The sequence below is a fragment of the Corvus kubaryi genome, unplaced genomic scaffold, assembly GCF_017639235.1.
Source record: "Corvus kubaryi isolate FWS band 111438036 unplaced genomic scaffold, C.kubaryi_AGA036_p1.0 37398, whole genome shotgun sequence".
NCBI classification, from domain to species: Eukaryota; Metazoa; Chordata; class Aves; order Passeriformes; family Corvidae; genus Corvus; species Corvus kubaryi.
Window position 1 is genome coordinate 30,750,587 of NW_024581137.1, and position 19,691 is coordinate 30,770,277.

At 34.4% G+C, this 19,691-nt stretch overlaps 1 protein-coding gene across 5 annotated transcripts in view; it reads left to right on the top strand.

The window, feature by feature from the left end:
- DGKB (diacylglycerol kinase beta) overlaps positions 1-19,162 on the top strand; it is a 305,960-nt gene extending 286,798 nt beyond the window's left edge. For all 5 annotated transcript variants that reach the window (XM_042044454.1, XM_042044451.1, XM_042044453.1 and 2 more), the window contains 3 exons: positions 4,910-5,030; positions 6,766-6,826; positions 16,746-19,162. In XM_042044454.1, the coding sequence (XP_041900388.1) occupies positions 4,910-5,030; positions 6,766-6,826; positions 16,746-16,853 (290 nt within the window). In that variant the 3' untranslated portion in view covers positions 16,854-19,162. The remainder of the gene's footprint in view (positions 1-4,909; positions 5,031-6,765; positions 6,827-16,745) is intronic.
- Positions 19,163-19,691: the final 529 nt, after the last annotated feature.

Sequence of the window (19,691 nt, forward strand, 5' to 3'; positions counted from 1 at the left end):
TGATTACTAGGGTTTGATTACATTTAGTAAGCTATGGAGCCCCTTCTCTTCGAAGACAAACTGCTGCCAGAGACAGATTTACCACTGACCAGCAGTGTTTTTATGCAAATGTGCCTGAGTGAGTGCAGTAACCCCAAGTTATAATAGAGTCATTCAATCTCTTGCCAGGACAGCAATATTTATATATTGCAAAGATAAATTAGATATCAAAACCAGTTCCATTACAGAGGGAAAGTTCTCTATGTAAATCAGTTTTTCTAATCACACCATGTTTCTTCTTACCCACCCCCTACCCCATTTTGCTTTCCTTGCTTTATCTTCATAGATGAATTCCAAATGTGTTTTTCTCTTGTGTGTTCACTTTGAATGTTGAGGCATTCAGCTAATGCCAAGATAATGGATAACGTAAACTCATTATGAAACTTTAAAGTCTCAAAGTGTGTTTCTTCATGCCTTGGGAAGGGCTATAAAGGGCTTATAGTCGCATACAATGTTTTGTCTGCCACTTGTGCAAGTTTCTGTTTGAACTTCTTTCTTCTGCTGCCTTATGGGAAGAAACGGACAGTCAGCTCCCTAGTGACTTTATCTCCCCATCAGGAATGAGTGCAAGGGGTCAGATCCCCCTCTGCATGCTAGTCACCGTCTGCTGATAGCAGTGCTCCCCTGGGAGAGCTGGCTTTGTTTACTGACAGGGCTAATATGAGGAGACACGTGAAGTACTTTGGTTTGTGGAAGAGGCAGGAGAGACATGGTGCTGTGAAAACATTCCCACACACTCTAATGGCTCATTCACATAGAAAACAAGCGAGAGCCTTCAGCTCTTTCACAGAGCACAAAGTAGAACAAACGGACCCGGGAACCCCAAGGCACCAGTCAGAAAACACTTTCCTAATGGACTAATACTGAGATGCTCTATGTGATAGCTTACCTATGAGACTTCAGCTCTCCTTTAGGCAACTAAATGAACTCGTTAGAAAGAAAAACTGCTCAATATCTGATCGTTGCTTTTGTTCACTGTTAGCTGTGAAATTCTTCTTGAAAATCTAACCTTTAGTTTCCTAAATCTAAGCTTTCTAAAACTAGTTACAACAGGTGAAGCATGCATTGGAGAATTTTATCGTTGCAATCACCAATTATTTCTCTTTAGAATAAAATCTGTAGGATGCAGAAGAAATGTGAGAAAGAAACACATCCCTAAAAGGGGATACATTTTTTTGCTTTATAGTTGGTAGACACGCAGATGCACACGAGTCTGTAACTTAAGAATATAATTTGAGGATGGAAAAGAGTGACTTTCTCAATGAGGTCTCAAACACAATAGGGATACGTGTCATAGAAAAGTCCACATTATAAACTGTTTGAAGTGACAAATGATGTTTAATGAGCAGCAGCATTCATTATTTTTTACTACGATTTATAAGAAGTATAAGAAGTCAACAAGAATAGTGATACTAGATCAACCCACAAGTTTGTGTAGCTCAGTCCAGCCTCTAATACCAACCTGTGTTAGAAATAAAGCACAGAAGTGCAAACTTATAGTGATTCTTTTCTGTTAAGATATCCTACCGAATATGCATCATTTTTGATTTAAGTAATTTCAGAGTCTAGTGTGGCCTCATGGCATAACAAAATATTATGTAAAAAGGATTTCCTTCTTGTCTAGAAGCACTATGAAACTCCTTGGTTCTTGCATTTTGAGAAATACTGAATTACATTACTGTCTTCACCTACTCCATTGCACTTATTATTTTCTCATCTTTCCTCCATTCATCTCCTTACTTCCGGAAGGCTACTAGTCTAATTTATTTTCATACAGAAGTTGCTCCATATTTGTTACCACATTTGTTCATCTGTCATTTCCAGGTTTTTTTTATTCCTCTTCGTTGCTGAGTGAACTGGAACTACAAATTCCATACTTTATGGATGTACCAATTGTAATATTTGATGATCTGAAATTGAGCATTGAGCTGATATTTTCATAGTACTTGTCACAGTAACTTCACAATATTCATTCCTGCATGACATTATCAATTGTAGTCCAGAAAAATAAGCATATACACATGGAGGCACCATATTTATTTCCTAAAGTTACATATAGGTATATAACAATCTACATATCTGTAGTGAGCTCTCTTTCTCCTCATGGACGTTAAGTTACATATATTGAACTTTCTGACTTCGTAAAGCCCCATTACTCAGTACTGTAAAATTCCTAAACTTTTTTTATAATTGGCTTTTCTTTTTCCTTTGTTGAATCCTCAGTATTCACTATCTACTTCTATTTCCAGATTATTTTGGGGTTTATGTTGAGCAGTACAGAGGCCCGCACCGATCTTTCTGAAAAATCAGTGATAAATTTCCACCAGAATGAAGAATGACTTCCCCTTTCCTATCTTTTAATTTATATAGAAGATCAGATCTCCTTAAACAGAGCTTAGTCTCTTTCAGAGTCTTTGGTGGAGATCTTTTAAGAAGAAATATAATCCATTTGTTGATGTCTTGACCCTTTATATTCAACCATTGTACCTATAGCCATGTAACATCACTGAAGAATGGGACTAAAATAGACACACTCCCTTTTCCACTTTTCACTCGAATTCTTATCAAAGTCAATATATCTCAAGGATTTGTTGAAATGGATATGACTATGTAAAAGCATGAGGTCAAATATATTAGCAAGGGCAGGAGTGTGAACTAATGCAGTCAATAATTGCATGTTACATTTGCTTTAGTTTTTACTGCTTGTGAGGGAAAGTTATGTCTAATTTAAGCTTGATTCTAAAAATATTCATATTTGGCCTAAAATAACTCCACTTTGGGAATGTGCCACTGCAAATGTGAAGTTTTTGAAAGGGCTTCACTTTCTTGGTAGATGAGAGTATTGTTCCGTTCCATCTTCCAATGTTTAATGTATCAAATTTTTTGAGGAGTGTGGTAGAGATCAAAGAGCAGGATTTGGCCCTTAGTTACCTGCTGCTACTGGCACTAATCTCACAGCTATTGAAAAATGATGCATCAAATATATATCCCTACAAATGTCACTATTCTGAAACTTGCACATGTTGCCTGAGCTGTCAGAAATAAAAATCTGCTCTTAATTATTCTTCCATTTAAAAAATAATAATTTTCTAATGGCCCAGTGAATAGGAATTTTATGCTTTTTTTGGCTAAACATTTTAATGATTTAGTACATCTGTAAAGTTCTGTGTGCTTTTATAGCAACTTTTGAAAATGAGTAGTGCTTTCCCAGTTAAATCTCTGTGGCTACCAAGAAAAGCAGCATTTGTTTAAATCTCAGTTGAGTTTAAATGTGAGTTACTTACAGGAAACATTTTAAGAAAAAAAAAAAGGCAGCAGAAAGCCAGATGTACAAAATTGGGCTTACATGTGCTACAGGGATGCAAACTATAAAAACGTATATTTAGAATTAATCATATTGTATATTTTAAACTTTTGACTGTCTTATTGTTTTCCCTTAATGGGCAAAAATATTTATTTTTTTCTCCATTAATATTATATGGAACTGATTTCACTGTGATAAGAAAATTAATATAGCAGAAAATATTAAGAAAGTATAAGAAGAAAAATGGAAGGCTTTGGATAGTATCAGATTTTCTATTGGAAGCTGAATAATCCAGATCATAAATCCTATTTGCTTTTAATATTTTTTTTCTCTCATCACAGTACTTCTTTCAGTTAATTACCTTCATTGAAAGCCCAAAGAAGTGAACAGAAAAGACTCCCGTTGAAACTTTGGAATAGCCTCATAGATATGATTGTTAGCATGAAATTTTACCTTCATTAAAGGTTGAGGGGTTTAAAATATACAGAGTAATGTGGTCTCTTTTCTTTGGGTTTTTCAGTGTGATGATAGACTCTAACATTTTAGCTCAATGCTTTGCTTCACCGAATAATGTACCTTTTAGAAACATTGATGTTAACAGCCAATTTATAAAACACATGTATAATACAGCTAGAAAGAAATGTTTCTTTTTCTCGTCCATTTGGTCTTGGCAACATATATTTACACAGGAGCATATAAAGAATTTCATACAAAACACCCTAGTTGATTCTGGATAATATTTCATTACCTCGCTTGGTTGCTTCTCAAAGCAGACTGCTTATTACTGTTTAGGTTTCTGTTTGTACCTGAAATTCCAGACAGAATTTGTCCTTGCTCCTTGAAGTCAAGCAAACTAATATTTATTTAAATTTTTTTTTGAAGTTTAATGCCAGAGTTCTATTTAGTCAAAAAGAAATGTGAAACAAAAAATATATAACTGAGTGCAAACAAGCACTACAAAGTTCAGGAAAGCTAGGTGGAAAGTTAAGGTGTTCTTTCTTTTTGCATTGCATCTGTGTACTGATTAAGACACTGATCCAACACAAAAAGTAATAATGGTGTCATAATGATAATGCATGCACATAAAGGCTGAATTAAAGCTGTACACATTGTCTGAAAAGTACTGTACAGAGGCGGATCCTTTAGGGTCTGGAGTACTGTCATTTTCTTCACAGATTTTAAATATCTGTTGAAAAAATAAAAAGCATAAATTTGTGAACTGTAAATATCTCATTTTCTGTGTGTCAGGTAACCAAAATGGAGGAATTTCTCCTATTTTCTCATATAATGAAATTATTTCTTCAGTCTTCATGTAATAAAATAAACTATGGATATAATTATTCTATTTCAGAATAATTTTGGTCAGAATATTGTATAATCATGTGACAGCAGGGCCCAGTTGTGTCCAACTTAAAGCTGTAATTTTTCTTAGGAATCATCATTTTTGCCAGTTCTGTTCTCCACATCTTTTATTATCAACTTGTCTTCTGGCAGTTCTTGTTGGTCAATATGACTGCTTTGCAAATGTTGTCGAGGCAAAATGTGGGTTTCTTTCAACTTTTGCAGATCTAAGTGACCAGCTTATGGAAGTGGTTGGTCTGGAAGGAGCCATGGAGATGGGACAGATATACACAGGTCTGAAAAGTGCTGGAAGACGGCTTGCGCAGTGTTCATCTGTTGTCATCAGGTATCAGCAGCTTTAATTTACACTGCACTGTTGTAATGACACTGTAGAGTTTTCTATATTGCCAGCTGACTTTCTTTTGTAGTTTAACAGTCATAATTATAATTTCTTGTGAAAGTATCATTTTTGTATATGAAATTAATATATTCCATCCATATTCTATGCCCATACATCTTCCTTTCTTTAAAGGTGTCAAAAAACTAAAAAGAGGGTGTTTACATTCAAGCTTCACATGCTGTATTCAAGTGCCATTTTGTCCTATGACAAAGTATTGTCAAGCATTTGGTGCAGAAGGAATAAGGCATGGACATCTTGGGGTTTATTGTTGGCATACACTCCATGCAATTTCAAGCCAGAAGTAATTTAGCATTACTTTGTCACATTTTAACCCATTTATAATGCATACCACACTAGTGAATATTAGCATGTAATTAGCAATTGTAAAGCACTTTTTTGATCTGTGGAAGTCAAAGTGCTCTGTTTTTAATTAATTTGTTATTTCCTGAATTCTGACAAGCCACCATTATTAAATCTGTTGGTATGTGTGAGCTGATGATGGTGGAGTACTCTAATTTCATTGTGTTTTATCATTTTTAAGAGATGAACATTCACAATAGAGTAAACTTAGATTGGAACACAAGGAAAAAATAATTATTCTAACTTTTGGATTAAATAAGGACTGAAAAAGAATTGACCATCTCTCTCTTTGTCAGTGAAGAATTCCTCAAGGAAAATTTTCCAGAATTTATTAAACCCATAAGGTCTACAATTATAAGCCTAAAACAAAAGAGCAACAATAAAAGCTTTAAGAAAATAAGTAGGAGCCCTTCCCGAACTGTAAAGTGAGGGCTCATTAAGCATTCTTCCCTTCCTCCATTTATGGCCATAGGTGACAGTGGGTAATTCCATGAACTGTTGGTTGTTTTCAAATAACATCCAAACCTGAGTTCCCATTGACCAACATGCATGACTAATTTTTACATCATTAGATTTTTCTACTCCACGCTATTTCTAATAGTCTTGTATGCAAACTATTATAATGCAGAAATACAGGGTTGGAAAAGACCAAAAACATAGTACATTTTTCTTTTTTGATTCTCATTTTTCTACACTTTTCTTAACGTGGCATCCAGACCTAGGGAGGGAATACTGTCTGTATCTTTATGTTGAAATCAGTGCCCCTTTGCTAACAATTTAAATTTATAGCGTGGCATGTTAAGCACTGAATATAGCGCAGACTTCATTCTTTGTGAGTGTTCTGTCTAACTTGGAGTTAGACACAGTGGTTCTAATAAGCGGTGATGATAGACCTAAAATTTATTTCTTATTTCCTTTATAGTAGTATAATATATATACTATGTACTAGCAGGGTCTAAATTATTGAAAAATAGCAGAAATTTGTCTTTTCTGTTAATAAGGTTTGTTCCTGAAGTTATTGTGTAATTCACTCATTATTTCACAAATTGCAGACTCTTCTTCCATGAAAGAGTAGTATATTACTATCAAGATACATGAGTATTTGCCATGTTTTTGCTTTGTGTGTTGAAAATCAGACTAAGCCTACTAAGTTGACTGGGTTACTTCTGTAAGCATTTTGAGTCATACTGGAACCTTCATACCAGTTTAGGGGTAAATCAGGGTTATATCTGTATACCATCACATATATGCCTTTTTAATAAATACATTTATTAATTTTGTCTAGTTTCTTTTTCTTATATTATGAAATTTGTACCTTTAGGACCAGCAAGTCTCTGCCTATGCAGATAGATGGGGAACCTTGGATGCAAACTCCTTGCACGGTAACTGCAACTGATTTTTTTTTTTTCTCTTCTTTTTCACTGATAGAAATATTTCTCTTTTGTTTAAAAGACAACCATTTTCATCAGCATTAACTCAATTTACTTAAATAACATCTTCACAAACTGTTTTTATGTACTTCAATACCCCCTACATTTTCAATTTATCATTCTGATTTCAACCACAGGTTAGAATGGAATAAAAAGGCATTTATTTCAGAAGTTGGTACTTGAAGATTGCAGTCTCAATATACCTTTACCCAATATGATCATTTATTTATAATGATGTATCAGATTTAGAGTCTCTATTGCTGAGGAAAATTCAATCTTTGTTTTGATGCTGAAATGTATAAGGTAACGAATATTAGTCTTTAAAATTTAGAAGATTTTCTATTGTGTTTTTGAGAGCTCATATCAAGGAAGTTTTAATTAAAGCTGAAGTCTTAACTGTGCTGATGGTATTATGCAATAGGACTAATATTTTTTTAAGTCCTTACAGTTTAAGGGAGAAATAAAGGAAATGAATTTGTTTCTTTTTTCAGTACCCACACATACGAAGTGAGGGCAGGTGAACATCAATCTAGATAGGTTAGGATAAGCTAGGATAGGATAGGAGCTTTCTCAGAGAATGTTCTTTGAGTGACTATTTAGAGACAACACAAGGAAAGGTGTATTTGTAGGAACTCTGCATTTTCATGTCTCCCCAATAATTAGAGAGGCTAACCAAGCATTCGCAGAAGAGGTTGAAGACTACAAGTTCTTTACTGTCCTGTGTAATCTTAGTGACACATTTTAATATGCAGTTCTACTAATTTTGCTTCCATAAAGAAGACCTGTGGTTTTAGGTAGACTAATTGCTGTAGCCTTTCAGCTTGTAAATATCACAAAACAGGTTGTGACAAGGAAGAAATCCCACTACAAATGGGAGTAATTTTCCAAAAAAGGGTACTGGATTACTTCCATGAGCTTTATGTCTGTGGAAAATTAAAAGTTACACAAAAAAATAAAAGGGACAACATTCAGTAATGTGCTAATAGGCGTTTAACTGATAATATATGATTTAGGATGACAGATGAGAGTTGTGATAGTTCATGTTTACTAGATACACCATAGTGTACAGCTGAACAGTGTGAAGGGTGCTGAATTCTCATTCTCTAGGGAGGTGCACAGATTCTGCAACGGGAGGAGAAGCATATGAACACATAGTTTGTGAAAGCAGAACAGAGGGGATTTTATGAGATTAGTTGCAGAAAACCTTTTGAAGTTAAGAGATATCATTATCTTTACCTCTTCTACAATGATGGCTCAGTGCAGAGCAACAGCACTGAACCCAGCAGTTACTTGTTCAGGAGAAAGACATGTAATTTTCAGTTGCCAGATTACAGAAGAGAACTTATGGAAGAATGCTGGCAATAACATGTGCTTTTTTTTTATCCTGATGCTTGCTCTGTGCAAAATCCCTGCTCTCTGATTGATAATGGTAGCAGAAGCTGCCTGTGCAATTGAGAACAAACCTGGAAAAAGAGACAGTTCTTACATTTCAATTACTGTCCTGAGGAAACAGTAAATTACTACTGATAATTACTGCTGTCCAGTTTTAAAGGGGGTAGAAATGGCATACACTTTTCTGAGGAACGTATTCTTTTTGCTATACCATTGTTAAAAGAATATACTTGGCACTGTGTAAGAAAACCATGCTGTTGAATGTACTTGTTTCCTCTGAGGAAAAAAGACATGAACTGTTTGTCTATACCAATGCACATCTATAGATTTAGATATAGAAATATTATTTTTCATTATTTTATTCATAATTGAGGATTTTTTTCCTGCGGAGGAGCTTTAGTATTTGTTGCAATAGCTCCTTGCATTGTCGTATATATATAAAGTAAAAAACATGTATGGTCCAACCTCTCTTCTCCCCACTAATTCTAACGACAGTAGAGATTTTCTTGAAGTTCTCTGCAAAGTAACTAGGAATTCTTCCATAGATAATGACATAGGTGGATATTAGCTTTCTTTCAACCAGAGAATAAGATTTGATTTCTGAGTTTGTGCTTCACAGCAGTCTTTGTTTGGAAGCCAAAGCGTACTTGATCACGTAAATACCAGGGTGATATCTGTGATGTGTATCCAAACCAGAGTCTATACAAAACCCCCATGAAATCAAAATAATTCTTTAGACTTAGTCAGCTACATAGTCTGTCATTTGAGCCAGGAGGAGTTCAAATTTCAGAAAACAATACAAGGAGGCCAGTATAAAAATCATGGGGTTTGTCTTTGTCAGAGAAAAAACTGCCTTTTTCTCCCAAAATGAAAACAAATGATTAATGACGCATTTTTAAATGGAAAAAAAAAAAAAAAAAAAATCATCCTGGCCAGATAAAGAACTCCATAAGTTTAATTCCTTAGGACACATGCGATAGTTTGGCTTTCCTTTTATCTCACCTCTTAGGAAGCTTCTTTCCCTAGCTCTTACAAGAAATTGAGGCCCATATATAAAGATGCTGCTATTCCTGCATTGTGCAATGAGACATGGGGAGATATTCCCATGCTACCTCTTTTTTCACATCAGGATGCTGAGGCAAGGCACTAATTAGTTTACTAGCTATGTTGTATGAAGGACAAAAGCTACAGTTGTGGTTGGATATACCAGCTCTGTAGTTTTAGGGGAGAGAGGCCTGCACCTTGTTAGGTTGCACAGATCATGTGCATCAGTGAGACACAGCAGCTGAGCCTCAGGTTTTTGATTCTTTGGTGTTCCAGCCAGAAAGTTATTGTTTAAAAAAAAAAAAAAAGACTGCTGTATTTCCCCCTTCAACTGTCCTTTATGATGTTGAAATAACACACTTTATTTTTGGTATCTTGGGAACTTCAGTGTCATCTAAGTTCAGTAGTTTTAAGGGCTGACCTATAAATATTACAGAGACGAAGTGAGAAAGAAATACATAGAATCTGCAGCTATTGAATCAACTCTTGCCCAGGTTGCAAGTACTTAAGCTCAAAAGTACTTTTCTGGATTGCTTCAGGTTTTGATATAAATGAGAGTATTTTTCAAATGATTTTTCAGGAAATCAAGTTCAACCTGATCAAAATTCTCCAACTTTTCTCTTATGCCTATTCAGGAAAACAAGATCAGCATCAAATCCCTGTTATGTATAGGATGCACCCTGCACATTCAGGCTTGGAAATTTACTTCCTGTTGAAGGAATAAACATGTTTCTCTTTGCTGATTCTCCTTTCTGACTGGAAAAAAAGTTTCACACAAATAGCATGAGTTGCTGACACTGCCCCTTCTCATGCATATGGAGGCCGTGCTACTCCAAAATGATATTGTGAGCTCCGAGAAAATGTTTTGACATGTGGTAGATAATGCAGTGATTCTCCAGAAGCTGTGATCTGTGTCATTTCCTTCCTGTGATCAATTTTAGTAGTAAACAAATTGTTGTATGTTTCTTTTAAAATCATTTGTGGTGTATTGCTTAGGCACCTAGCATCCCTAGATGAGAGCAGGTATGCACTCCTGTAGCTTCTGTGCATACTTAAAAATGTGAGTGGCTTGGTCTAAAAATCTGTCATCCAGAATTATTCAGCATGTTGAACACATGCAGACTGCAGCGTCTAACAAAGTCACTCTACTCCTTTATAACAAGGTGAAGCATCTGAGCATCAAATTGTATTGTTTTCACTGGTTTTTTTATAGAAGACTCTTTGGAAGAAGGAAAGATGATAATGTTAATGTTATGTTAAACATCTTGTCTGATTAGCTGAAGAGGAAATTCTATCAGAGCTCTCCCAGACAAATATAGCAACATGAAAGATATCTATGGTTTCACCTGATCTCCAAACAGGTCATTAATAGTAATGAAACTTCAAAGACTCTCAAGTTAATTCAATAAACTTCTAGCTTTAGCCATCAGGGTTTTTTTTAAGAAAAGTAATCTTTCAATTTAGCTACATAAATTATTAGCAATGTTTTGAAAAAATCTATAACAATGTTCCATCTTAATTAGAAATAACTGCAATTTCAGTTCTTTCATCTATTCCTGACTTGCTTGGCATGATATCTGAAAGAGTGTCAAGCTTCTAGAAACACTAGATTAAAAGTAGAAGACAGAAATGTCTATAGAAGATGCAAGAATATTGCTTAAATAAAGAAACAAAAATAAAAATCCATAGTCAGAGCTCACTAATGGATTGTCAGAAACACAGTTTCATAGATATTTGAGACACAGTACTTTTAGAATTGTTTACTTATATAAAAACTTGGAGTAAATCGTGGAATAATGTTACTCGAAATTAGTATTTCAAAATATAATTTGAATGCACCTTAAAAATAAGTTTTGAATGAGTGATTTCTCTCTAGTTTTTCCTTTAGTTCCTAGAGATGTGATGAGCCAGGGCACAGATATCCTACTGTCCTATTGTAAAATCTAGAGAGAAACAAGAACTTAAACCAAACAAAACCAAACTTTTATTAATAATGACTATACGCCAGAGCTAGGTGAAAAAACTAAAAGAGAGGTACAGATTTGCTTTTATATAGATCCATTGTCTCCAATACCCCACACCTCACATGAAGCAGGTGGAGCTGTATTCTGGACTCTGTCTCTAAAGTATCTTCTTTCCATGCCTCTGGCTGTACCAGTATTTTCTTATCAGTTGTTTATAATGTGAGCATTTAAACTACTGTGTCTGCCACTTTACAGCAGAGAGGAGCTGGGTCCTAGATGGTGGCTAATTTCAGTAGCATGTTAGCCAATTACTACATAGTTAACCCATAAATGGAAGTCATTCACTAGAAAAGACTTGGTGTTATACAAAAATGCTGCATTTTTTTTCCCTTTTGAACAGCAGTGTGCATCTATTTCTGTTCCAAGGCCAGATTGATTTATTTAGTTTTTAACATTTTATTTTGCAGCTGGGCATTATTTTTTGTGGTCACAGGTACACTGTACTTTAATTATTTTTGTTTATGTATGCATATTTTTTCTTAATTTCACAACAGTTGTTTTTGTAATTGACAAAGCAATTTACTGCATGTGTGCTTTCTGCACCCCAGACAAATACTCTAACATGTAATGCACCTTTCTTTCCAGTTCAGATTGTTAAGAAAAGAATTAGTTGTGACTAATTGCCAATTAATTTGCAGTGGTTTTAGGGAGGAGGGGGGAAAACAATTGCACCTACTAATTAAAATTTAAAATATTCCAAAGTGTCATCTTTAGGTATCTGTGGAATACATAATTTCCATTTTAGTTCTGCACTGGATCTGTAACAACCCTGAGCTGACAGCTCTATTAATTTAAAACCTCAGTGATACCTATTAGTACAAAACATGAAAAAAATGCCATTAATCATTTATTTTAATTTTGCAGCTCTGTCATTTTCTCAGTGTGTTTAAAAATTATGATGACACCGTAACGTTTTCCAATCTACCTGTGCGAAGGGGAAATGGATCACGCTACTTAGGAGAGAGACTAGAGTATATTATTAGAGCTTAATTAATGCCAAACTGATTAGATTTGATTGCACTTTGCACAATAATATTGTTTAGAAATTTATTTAAGATGTATTGCATAACGCTTTTAAAACAACTAGTCTAGATCTGAGAGATTTTGTCCAAAATGCCACATAATGAAAGTTGCAGTTTAATTTTGCTCAGCACTGCCTACATTCTGTTGGTCTGATTCATACCATGATACCCCATATGCTCTTGATCACCTAAGGAAAGATAAAATTATTTGGCATTCCTGTGATGTAGAGGTGTTGCATCCCTCTATTTCCTGTAAAAGGAGCAGCACTAGGGCGTCTGGACTGTGAGAAAACCCTCCTACCCTCAAAACAACCAACATCTAAACCCTGCTGAGAGCATGGAAAAAAGTGACCACAAACTAAAAGATCCTGCTGGAAATAAGGCTGGGTTTTTTTCTGCAGTTTTTCCCCCTCTGTCTTTAAAATACAGCAATATGTTCTTTAACATTAATTGAAATACTATAAGCAAAGCTGACTAGCTCTGTTTCCAGTTTCCTATTGTCAAAGCAGTACTTTAGAACCTGTATTTATAGCACCACGTCTTCTGAAATAGTAAATATTTAGGCATTCTGTGAAGTTAGGAGCATGAAGGTAATCAACACATACTGCAGAAAAGGGAAAATGAAAGCAAAACTGACTGACCTAAAAGATATTGTTATCATGCTAAAATTATTGATGCTCACTGCATTTCATTTAGTGGATACATTGTATTAATGTGGCTTCAAGGCCTTTAGAAACCTTGACCTGCTCCTGAAACAAATAAATGCCTGGTTTATGCACTTGTAAGTATCTTTAGTATCAAAAATTCAGGTTTCTTTATCAAAAAATTTTCTATTGACATATAAGGAGATATTATCATCTCTTCTTTTGAGAATTATACTCTTTCAATATGACCTAGTGTTCCTTGCCATGAATACAATCACTGGACATACTTTCTAGTACTGGAAAGGTGATTTCAAAGTTGCAAATGAAGTGCTTTTCTGCTAAACCTATTTACTAGATATACCAGCCCTCATGGGATAAAATCTTGGCTTCAATTAGTGAATAAGAGGTTTGTCATTGGCGTCAACAGTTTTAAGTTTAGCTTAGAATGTTGTGGGTCAGGCTTACAACAAATATCCATGGTATCTTAGCAATTCATGTGGCTACTTACTTACCCCTAAGTGGAATTCTGTTATTTCCTGATTTTGCCTATTTTTAAAGATAAATGTGTGCCAAGTACATCAAATAATTTCTTTTTTGTTTTGGTTTTCTTTTTTTGTTTTTTTTTTGGTTGATGTTAGTTTTGGGGAGAGGGGGTTGTTTTGGGGTGTTTTATTGGTTGGTTGGGATTTTTTGGGGTGGTTTTTTGTTTATTTGTTTTGGTTTTGTTCCAGCAGCAATTCAGGCACTCAATTTATGTTTAAAATGTTCTCCATATTACCCTCAAGTTATTATATATTTTCAATAAAATTGAGTAAGTGATCTCAAAAACTGTTTTCCAGAATTTCATAGTGATTTATATGAGTATGTTTATCCGTATGTTATCATCAATTCCTAAAAATACATTAGGTAGGATTTTAGCTTTCTGCATTTTTGTCTGTGCAGTCTCTTTTTCTCGTGTGTGTGTGATTCACAGGTAAATCTGAGAAACATTAAAAATTTTGTAAGAGGGTCTTAATTAAAACTTTTATAGTTGTGTTTCTTCTAAAAAAGAGATGAAGTTGCTTGCTGAATGGAAGAGAAACTGAATGGTAAAAGTCTTTAGGCACTCCATGTGCGCACACACAGAATCTCTATACAGCTGTAAGTAGGAATTTTTAACTTAACGAACTCTCAGTTGCTTGTAAGTAAAGATTGTGCTCTCTCTCTCTCCCTGTCTCTCTCCCTCTCTTTCTTTCTGTCCTCTCATAGAGCACTTTCAATGTTCTGCCCTACTTTGACCTACAACACTATTTCTCTGTCTGAGATCCTCAGTGCTTCTTCCCATCTCGAAGTGTGTACTGACACTCGTCACCCAAACTCACAGCTCCAACTCTGGCAGTGCTGGCAGTATGAGAACAGAAGCAGAAATGAGAGACCAGGGCAGAAATGCAGTGCCTGAGAGTCTCGGGAAAGGCAAAATTAGCCTTCTTCAGGCAAAAGAGTGCAATGGTTCAGAAACATACTGATCTCTTTTCATCAGCCAAAAATGAGAGGGTTTCAATTTTTTCTTTTTTAGGGTAGGAAAGTAAGGAATCGGTGGTTATCATTGTCAACCAATGCAATGTTAACAGACACTACTATGCCTAAGTAAAACATATATTTTAATTTAAACTTTATTGTAGTGTTTCCAGAATGTAAAATATATTTTACACCATATGAAATTGTGCCAATTTATAACAGTTGAAAATACAGGACTTACCCCAATGCATGGCAGTGGTTAATCATATTAAGGTATGTTAGCTGATCTCAGCTGATAGGAAGCAACATACTGAAGAGGTCATGGTCTCTGAAACAGATGGCTCAAGCCAAGAAAGACATTACAAATGATAAACATTTACTCAGTATGTAATTGCATTCATCCTGAGCAGCATTGAACAGCCCCATCCCAACATGCGATCTGTCCAGGGTCTCAGGATTACCTTACCCATTCATACTAAAGCCATCTTTTATTCACTTAAAGATGGAATTACTATGTTTTACCTCTGAAAGGAAACTTAAAGGCATTCCTACTGCCACATCATGGTCAAATCTTGAAATAAGATAAACTCTTAATGGCTTGAAAAATTCACTCACACCAGCTGTAGATTACTTCATGTCATGATCCTCAGGATCAGGTTGATATCATCACTGCTCCCGAGCTCCAAAATACATCTTATGAAGCATGTGAAAGTTGCAAAAATCCTTGAGGCAATTTTCCAGGACCAGATCATCAGCTGGTACTGACATCAATGGAATAATGCCAGTTTACCCCAACTACAGATTTGTCTTCCAAAGTGATGCCTGAAGCGGAATTTATTGTGAGAAAATATATTGGTGCCAATCTTTGAAAGCAAGAGTTATTATCCATGTGAAAGTAATCTACACTGCCAAAAAGCCCCCATATGCTATATTCAATACTAATGAACAGTGTTGATAAAAAGAGGTCCCACATGAAATTTGAAGTTAATGAACTAAGGTGGCATGAAAATGAGCATTTGGAGAGTAAAGTAAAGGCTCTGGTAGAGTTAAACCAAGACACACGCTGTTGAGATTTTTATTTTTTCTGTCTCCTTACATTGTAAAGTAAATTTCCACCCCAAGAAATGTCCTGATCTATATTTTAATGAGCCTCTCCACGTGACATACTTTTTTTGTTTCATTACTATTAGTGAATGACAAGTGAAGGATATTCATTTTAACTTGAAAATGTCAGGTATGCACTTTAAGAGATATATTTTTCCAGTTTTTAATGAGGTGGTGTTTCTTTTTGAAAGAAATACCCATCTCTGATGTGGGTACTGTGCAGGTGACAACTGATATTTAATAAGTGATGGTTCTTGTATTAGTCGTAGTTCACTAAAGAAAATGTCTCGGATTGCTTTTGAAAAACTCTTAACGTCACTAGCCCAAAGGCAAGATGTGACCTTTTTATTACATAATGAGAATCATTTATTATCTTACAATGTATCTTAAAGTCACAGACAAAATGCCACTTTGATAATTGCTTTCAATTAGCTTTGAGCATAGCATACATTCATAAAATGTCTTCTCTAATTTAGACTTGAATTAGAGAAAATTGCAGACATAATCTACTTTAAGGTTGTCTCATTTAAGGTGATTCGTAGTTCTATATCAAAGAAATCAAAACGGGTGGCTTTAGAGCAGTATTACAAAGTGTTTTAAATAGTCTTTTCAATATTTGAGTCTATTCTATTAGAAATTAATTAACAAATTAGAATGCTAGTTCATCTTTTTGGACCTTTTCTTGTGTATTAAATTTATACTTTTGTCCATAATGGCTGTTTTGAAATTAAGTAGTGTCTTGTGGTAAAAGAGTACGGCTTGATTAGATGTATAAATAAAGCATCTAAAGATATAGCTTGTCTTAATAATAGGCAACAGCTTGGTCTGTCAGCATGTATGTTCTTTCCAACTTTTAAATTCTTTCTCAACAGCGAGCAATAAATCCCACACTCAAAAACTAAGATTATGTATTGGCATTTATTTTGTGGCTTATATTTTTAATTTTTTTTCTGTATAATTTAAATTATTTGTGGAAGAACAATTACACATAGATTGGTTCATAAAAGAACCCAGGTATTTTCCTTTCATCTTAGGTTAAATGCAGAAGGTCTGTAAGTTACATATAAAGATAATTCAGGCATCTCAGATAGTTGGAACTGAAGTAGCTCAAGGGATAACTCTGTTTTTCTTTTTTCTTCCCCAGATAAAAATTACTCACAAGAACCAAGCCCCCATGTTGATGGGACCTCCTCCAAAAACCGGTCTTTTCTCTTCTATCATCAAAAGAACAAGGAACCACAGCAAGGAATAAACCTATGTAGTTTAGTTAAAAAAAAACAATTAGCTTCGTTGGGCTTTGGAATATTCATGCTGGAAATCTTTCAAGAGTTTTAGAATATCTTCTATTTGCAAAATCTTGGATTTTGGTTTAACCGTTCTGTAGCTAAGCTGATGTAAAACTATGCTACTAGAAAAAAATGTTGTCACAGTTTTGTAGGCATTTTGCATGATGAAAGCAGATGTTTACATGAAGTGATACAGCCTATTTTTTGTTGCATGCCTTACCATTTACTGATCTGTGGGCTAATTCTGCCATGGAATATGGGAAGAGAATGTCATGAGTAATTTGATTTCTCTCTTTTCTGTTTCAGCTTTTTCTACTACAATAAACATATGTCATAGGTTCGATAGTATCTCTTCAATCAAACATCTTTACATCAATAGTCAATCTGACCTGTTTCACAGTAAAATCATTACAGGTCTCATTAACCTGTATTTTTAGTTTATCACTTCTTTCTACCCTGAGAATATTTTTATTCAACTAAGTATTAAAATCTTGTATCTTATTCTGATAACTCCTATGTATATGAGTAACTGTACCTGCTGAAAACATCTAACAATATGCACAGTATTCAAATGATCTTGCGTAAGGTTTTTTTAAGATTAGAAGTTGATGAAAGTTTGAGCAAAAACTATAAGACTAAGGAGATCATGCTGAGTGAAGATAATAATACTTGCAAAACTAGCCATCAGTGTTTGTTGAAACCCTGGAATTATTTTCATGAGCAATACATCTCTGTAACATGGTAAACTTTAAATCATTCTGCTCATTGACCAATAGCATAGTGCATATGCACACAAATAACCAAAGCTTATGCCTAATTAAAGTGCATTTCCCACCAAAGATTTAGAGAAGGATGCTTCAGAGAAATGGGTTAATGCATAATTAATCAAACTCACTGGAGTAGACTCACATCTGAAAATTTACAGTTCTTTTGATTACATTGTCAATGTCCAGACAAATGTTGGGGTAGGGAAAAACATTAAATTAATTGCAAGTAAATACTCACTTTTCATTTGTTTCATATGTTGATAGACATAGTCACATACACTAAATATTGAGACATAGATATGAACTCTAAATATTAGAAAGCTAAAATTATATTTTTTATGTCATAATAATTTATAAATTTGTTCCATTCATAATTTACTTATCCCCTAAGTTAATCTCTCAAGGATAAACTGCTGTCTATTACCCTTTTGTCGTCTGCTATTTGGAATCCAACCATTTCTTGTCATAAATTTTGGTGAAGCAGTTGCTCAGGTTTTAACTTTCTTAGCTCTCTGAGAGACTTCCTAACAGCTTAGAAATCATATTACAGGGATTTTTCTGAGGTTTGCACAGCACTGTCTAATGTTGAAGGGAAGTCCAAGAATGGCAGGTTTTTTCAGTCTTGCATATAAACAATCTCAAACAAAACTTTTCGTGCAGTCTTAACATTGTTCTTTGTTCAGAGTGAGCTACTTCTCAGCTCTGCATGTCTTAAGTTCTCAGAGATTTCATAAAAAAACAAGGAAAAGATAAAACTTTGCTTGAAATGCATGATTTCCCATTTTTATCCAGACTTTAAAACGTTAATTATTTATTAAATCTATTTTTCTATTGATTCATTCATCCATTTTAAAAATAATACTTCATCATGCTGTAGTGCACGGTACTGTGCATGTATTTAAATAAAGTTACTATCATTTGCTCCTCAGTATAAGAATTCAACAGAGTCCTAATTTATATAATAGACACTAAAATAAAAGTATATAGTTGGTAAGGATTATGTCTTTAAAATATACAGTCTATGTTCTGTAAACATTAGGAGGTAAATACCAATTAATGTTTTGTTCAGCATTAGGTAGAAAAATATGAAGGTGATTATTTGCTAAAATTAAGATCTTGTAATTCACCATTCTTGGGTCCAGTGGTGTTGACATTTACAGTTACCATAGGAGTAAACTAGTATTTTTCCTGTGCATTGCAAACACACATACACACAGAAGCACTTGATGCACTGAACTATGAACATGCATAAGTATAGAGCAAAGGTTATTTGCAAGAAGAAGGAATTTGCTGACATAATATTACGCAAAGTGTATATTGGTTTTATGAAATTATGGTTACAGGTGATAAATATTTTCACATAACTTGACATAGGATTTTCTACCAATGCTCTCAACTTTTTGTGGCAAAAATGTGTTTAACAACAATATATAATGTGTTCTCTATGATTATCTCATGAACATTGTAACTCTGAAAACAAATAAAATTATACATAAGCTATTACTTAATAACGTGCGCAATTTTAAATGTGTCAGTCTGTGATAGCAAGTTGGTCACAACACACTTTTTTATGTAAAGAGGGATAGATGAGTCCATGTCATCAGAATTACAAGTCTGAATAGACATATAAAAAGTAAATCAGATCTGCTAATGAGTATGTATAAATTCTCACTGTAACAAAATAGAACAGAGCAGCCATTATACTGAATTAACAATTCTCATAGCAGAGACTGTCTTTCTATTAATCTTGGTTGTTTGGGTTCTTTTAGCCTGGCCTCTAATAATTTAAAACCATGCTCAGGTTGAAAGTATTGATGGTGAAGAGAAATTCTTAGAGTACATAAAACATAGTATGAAAAGAAAATGGTTGATTTAATGAAAGAGAACTTCAAAGGGGGATTCTTTTCAGTATGCACAGAACTAACATGAAACTATTCATTGGTGTAAGAAGTAAAACAAAGAATATATGCATATATCCTCATACAGCTGAAGTAGTTGTACTGTTCTTAGGTTGACTGAAGAGGGTACCTGTAAACC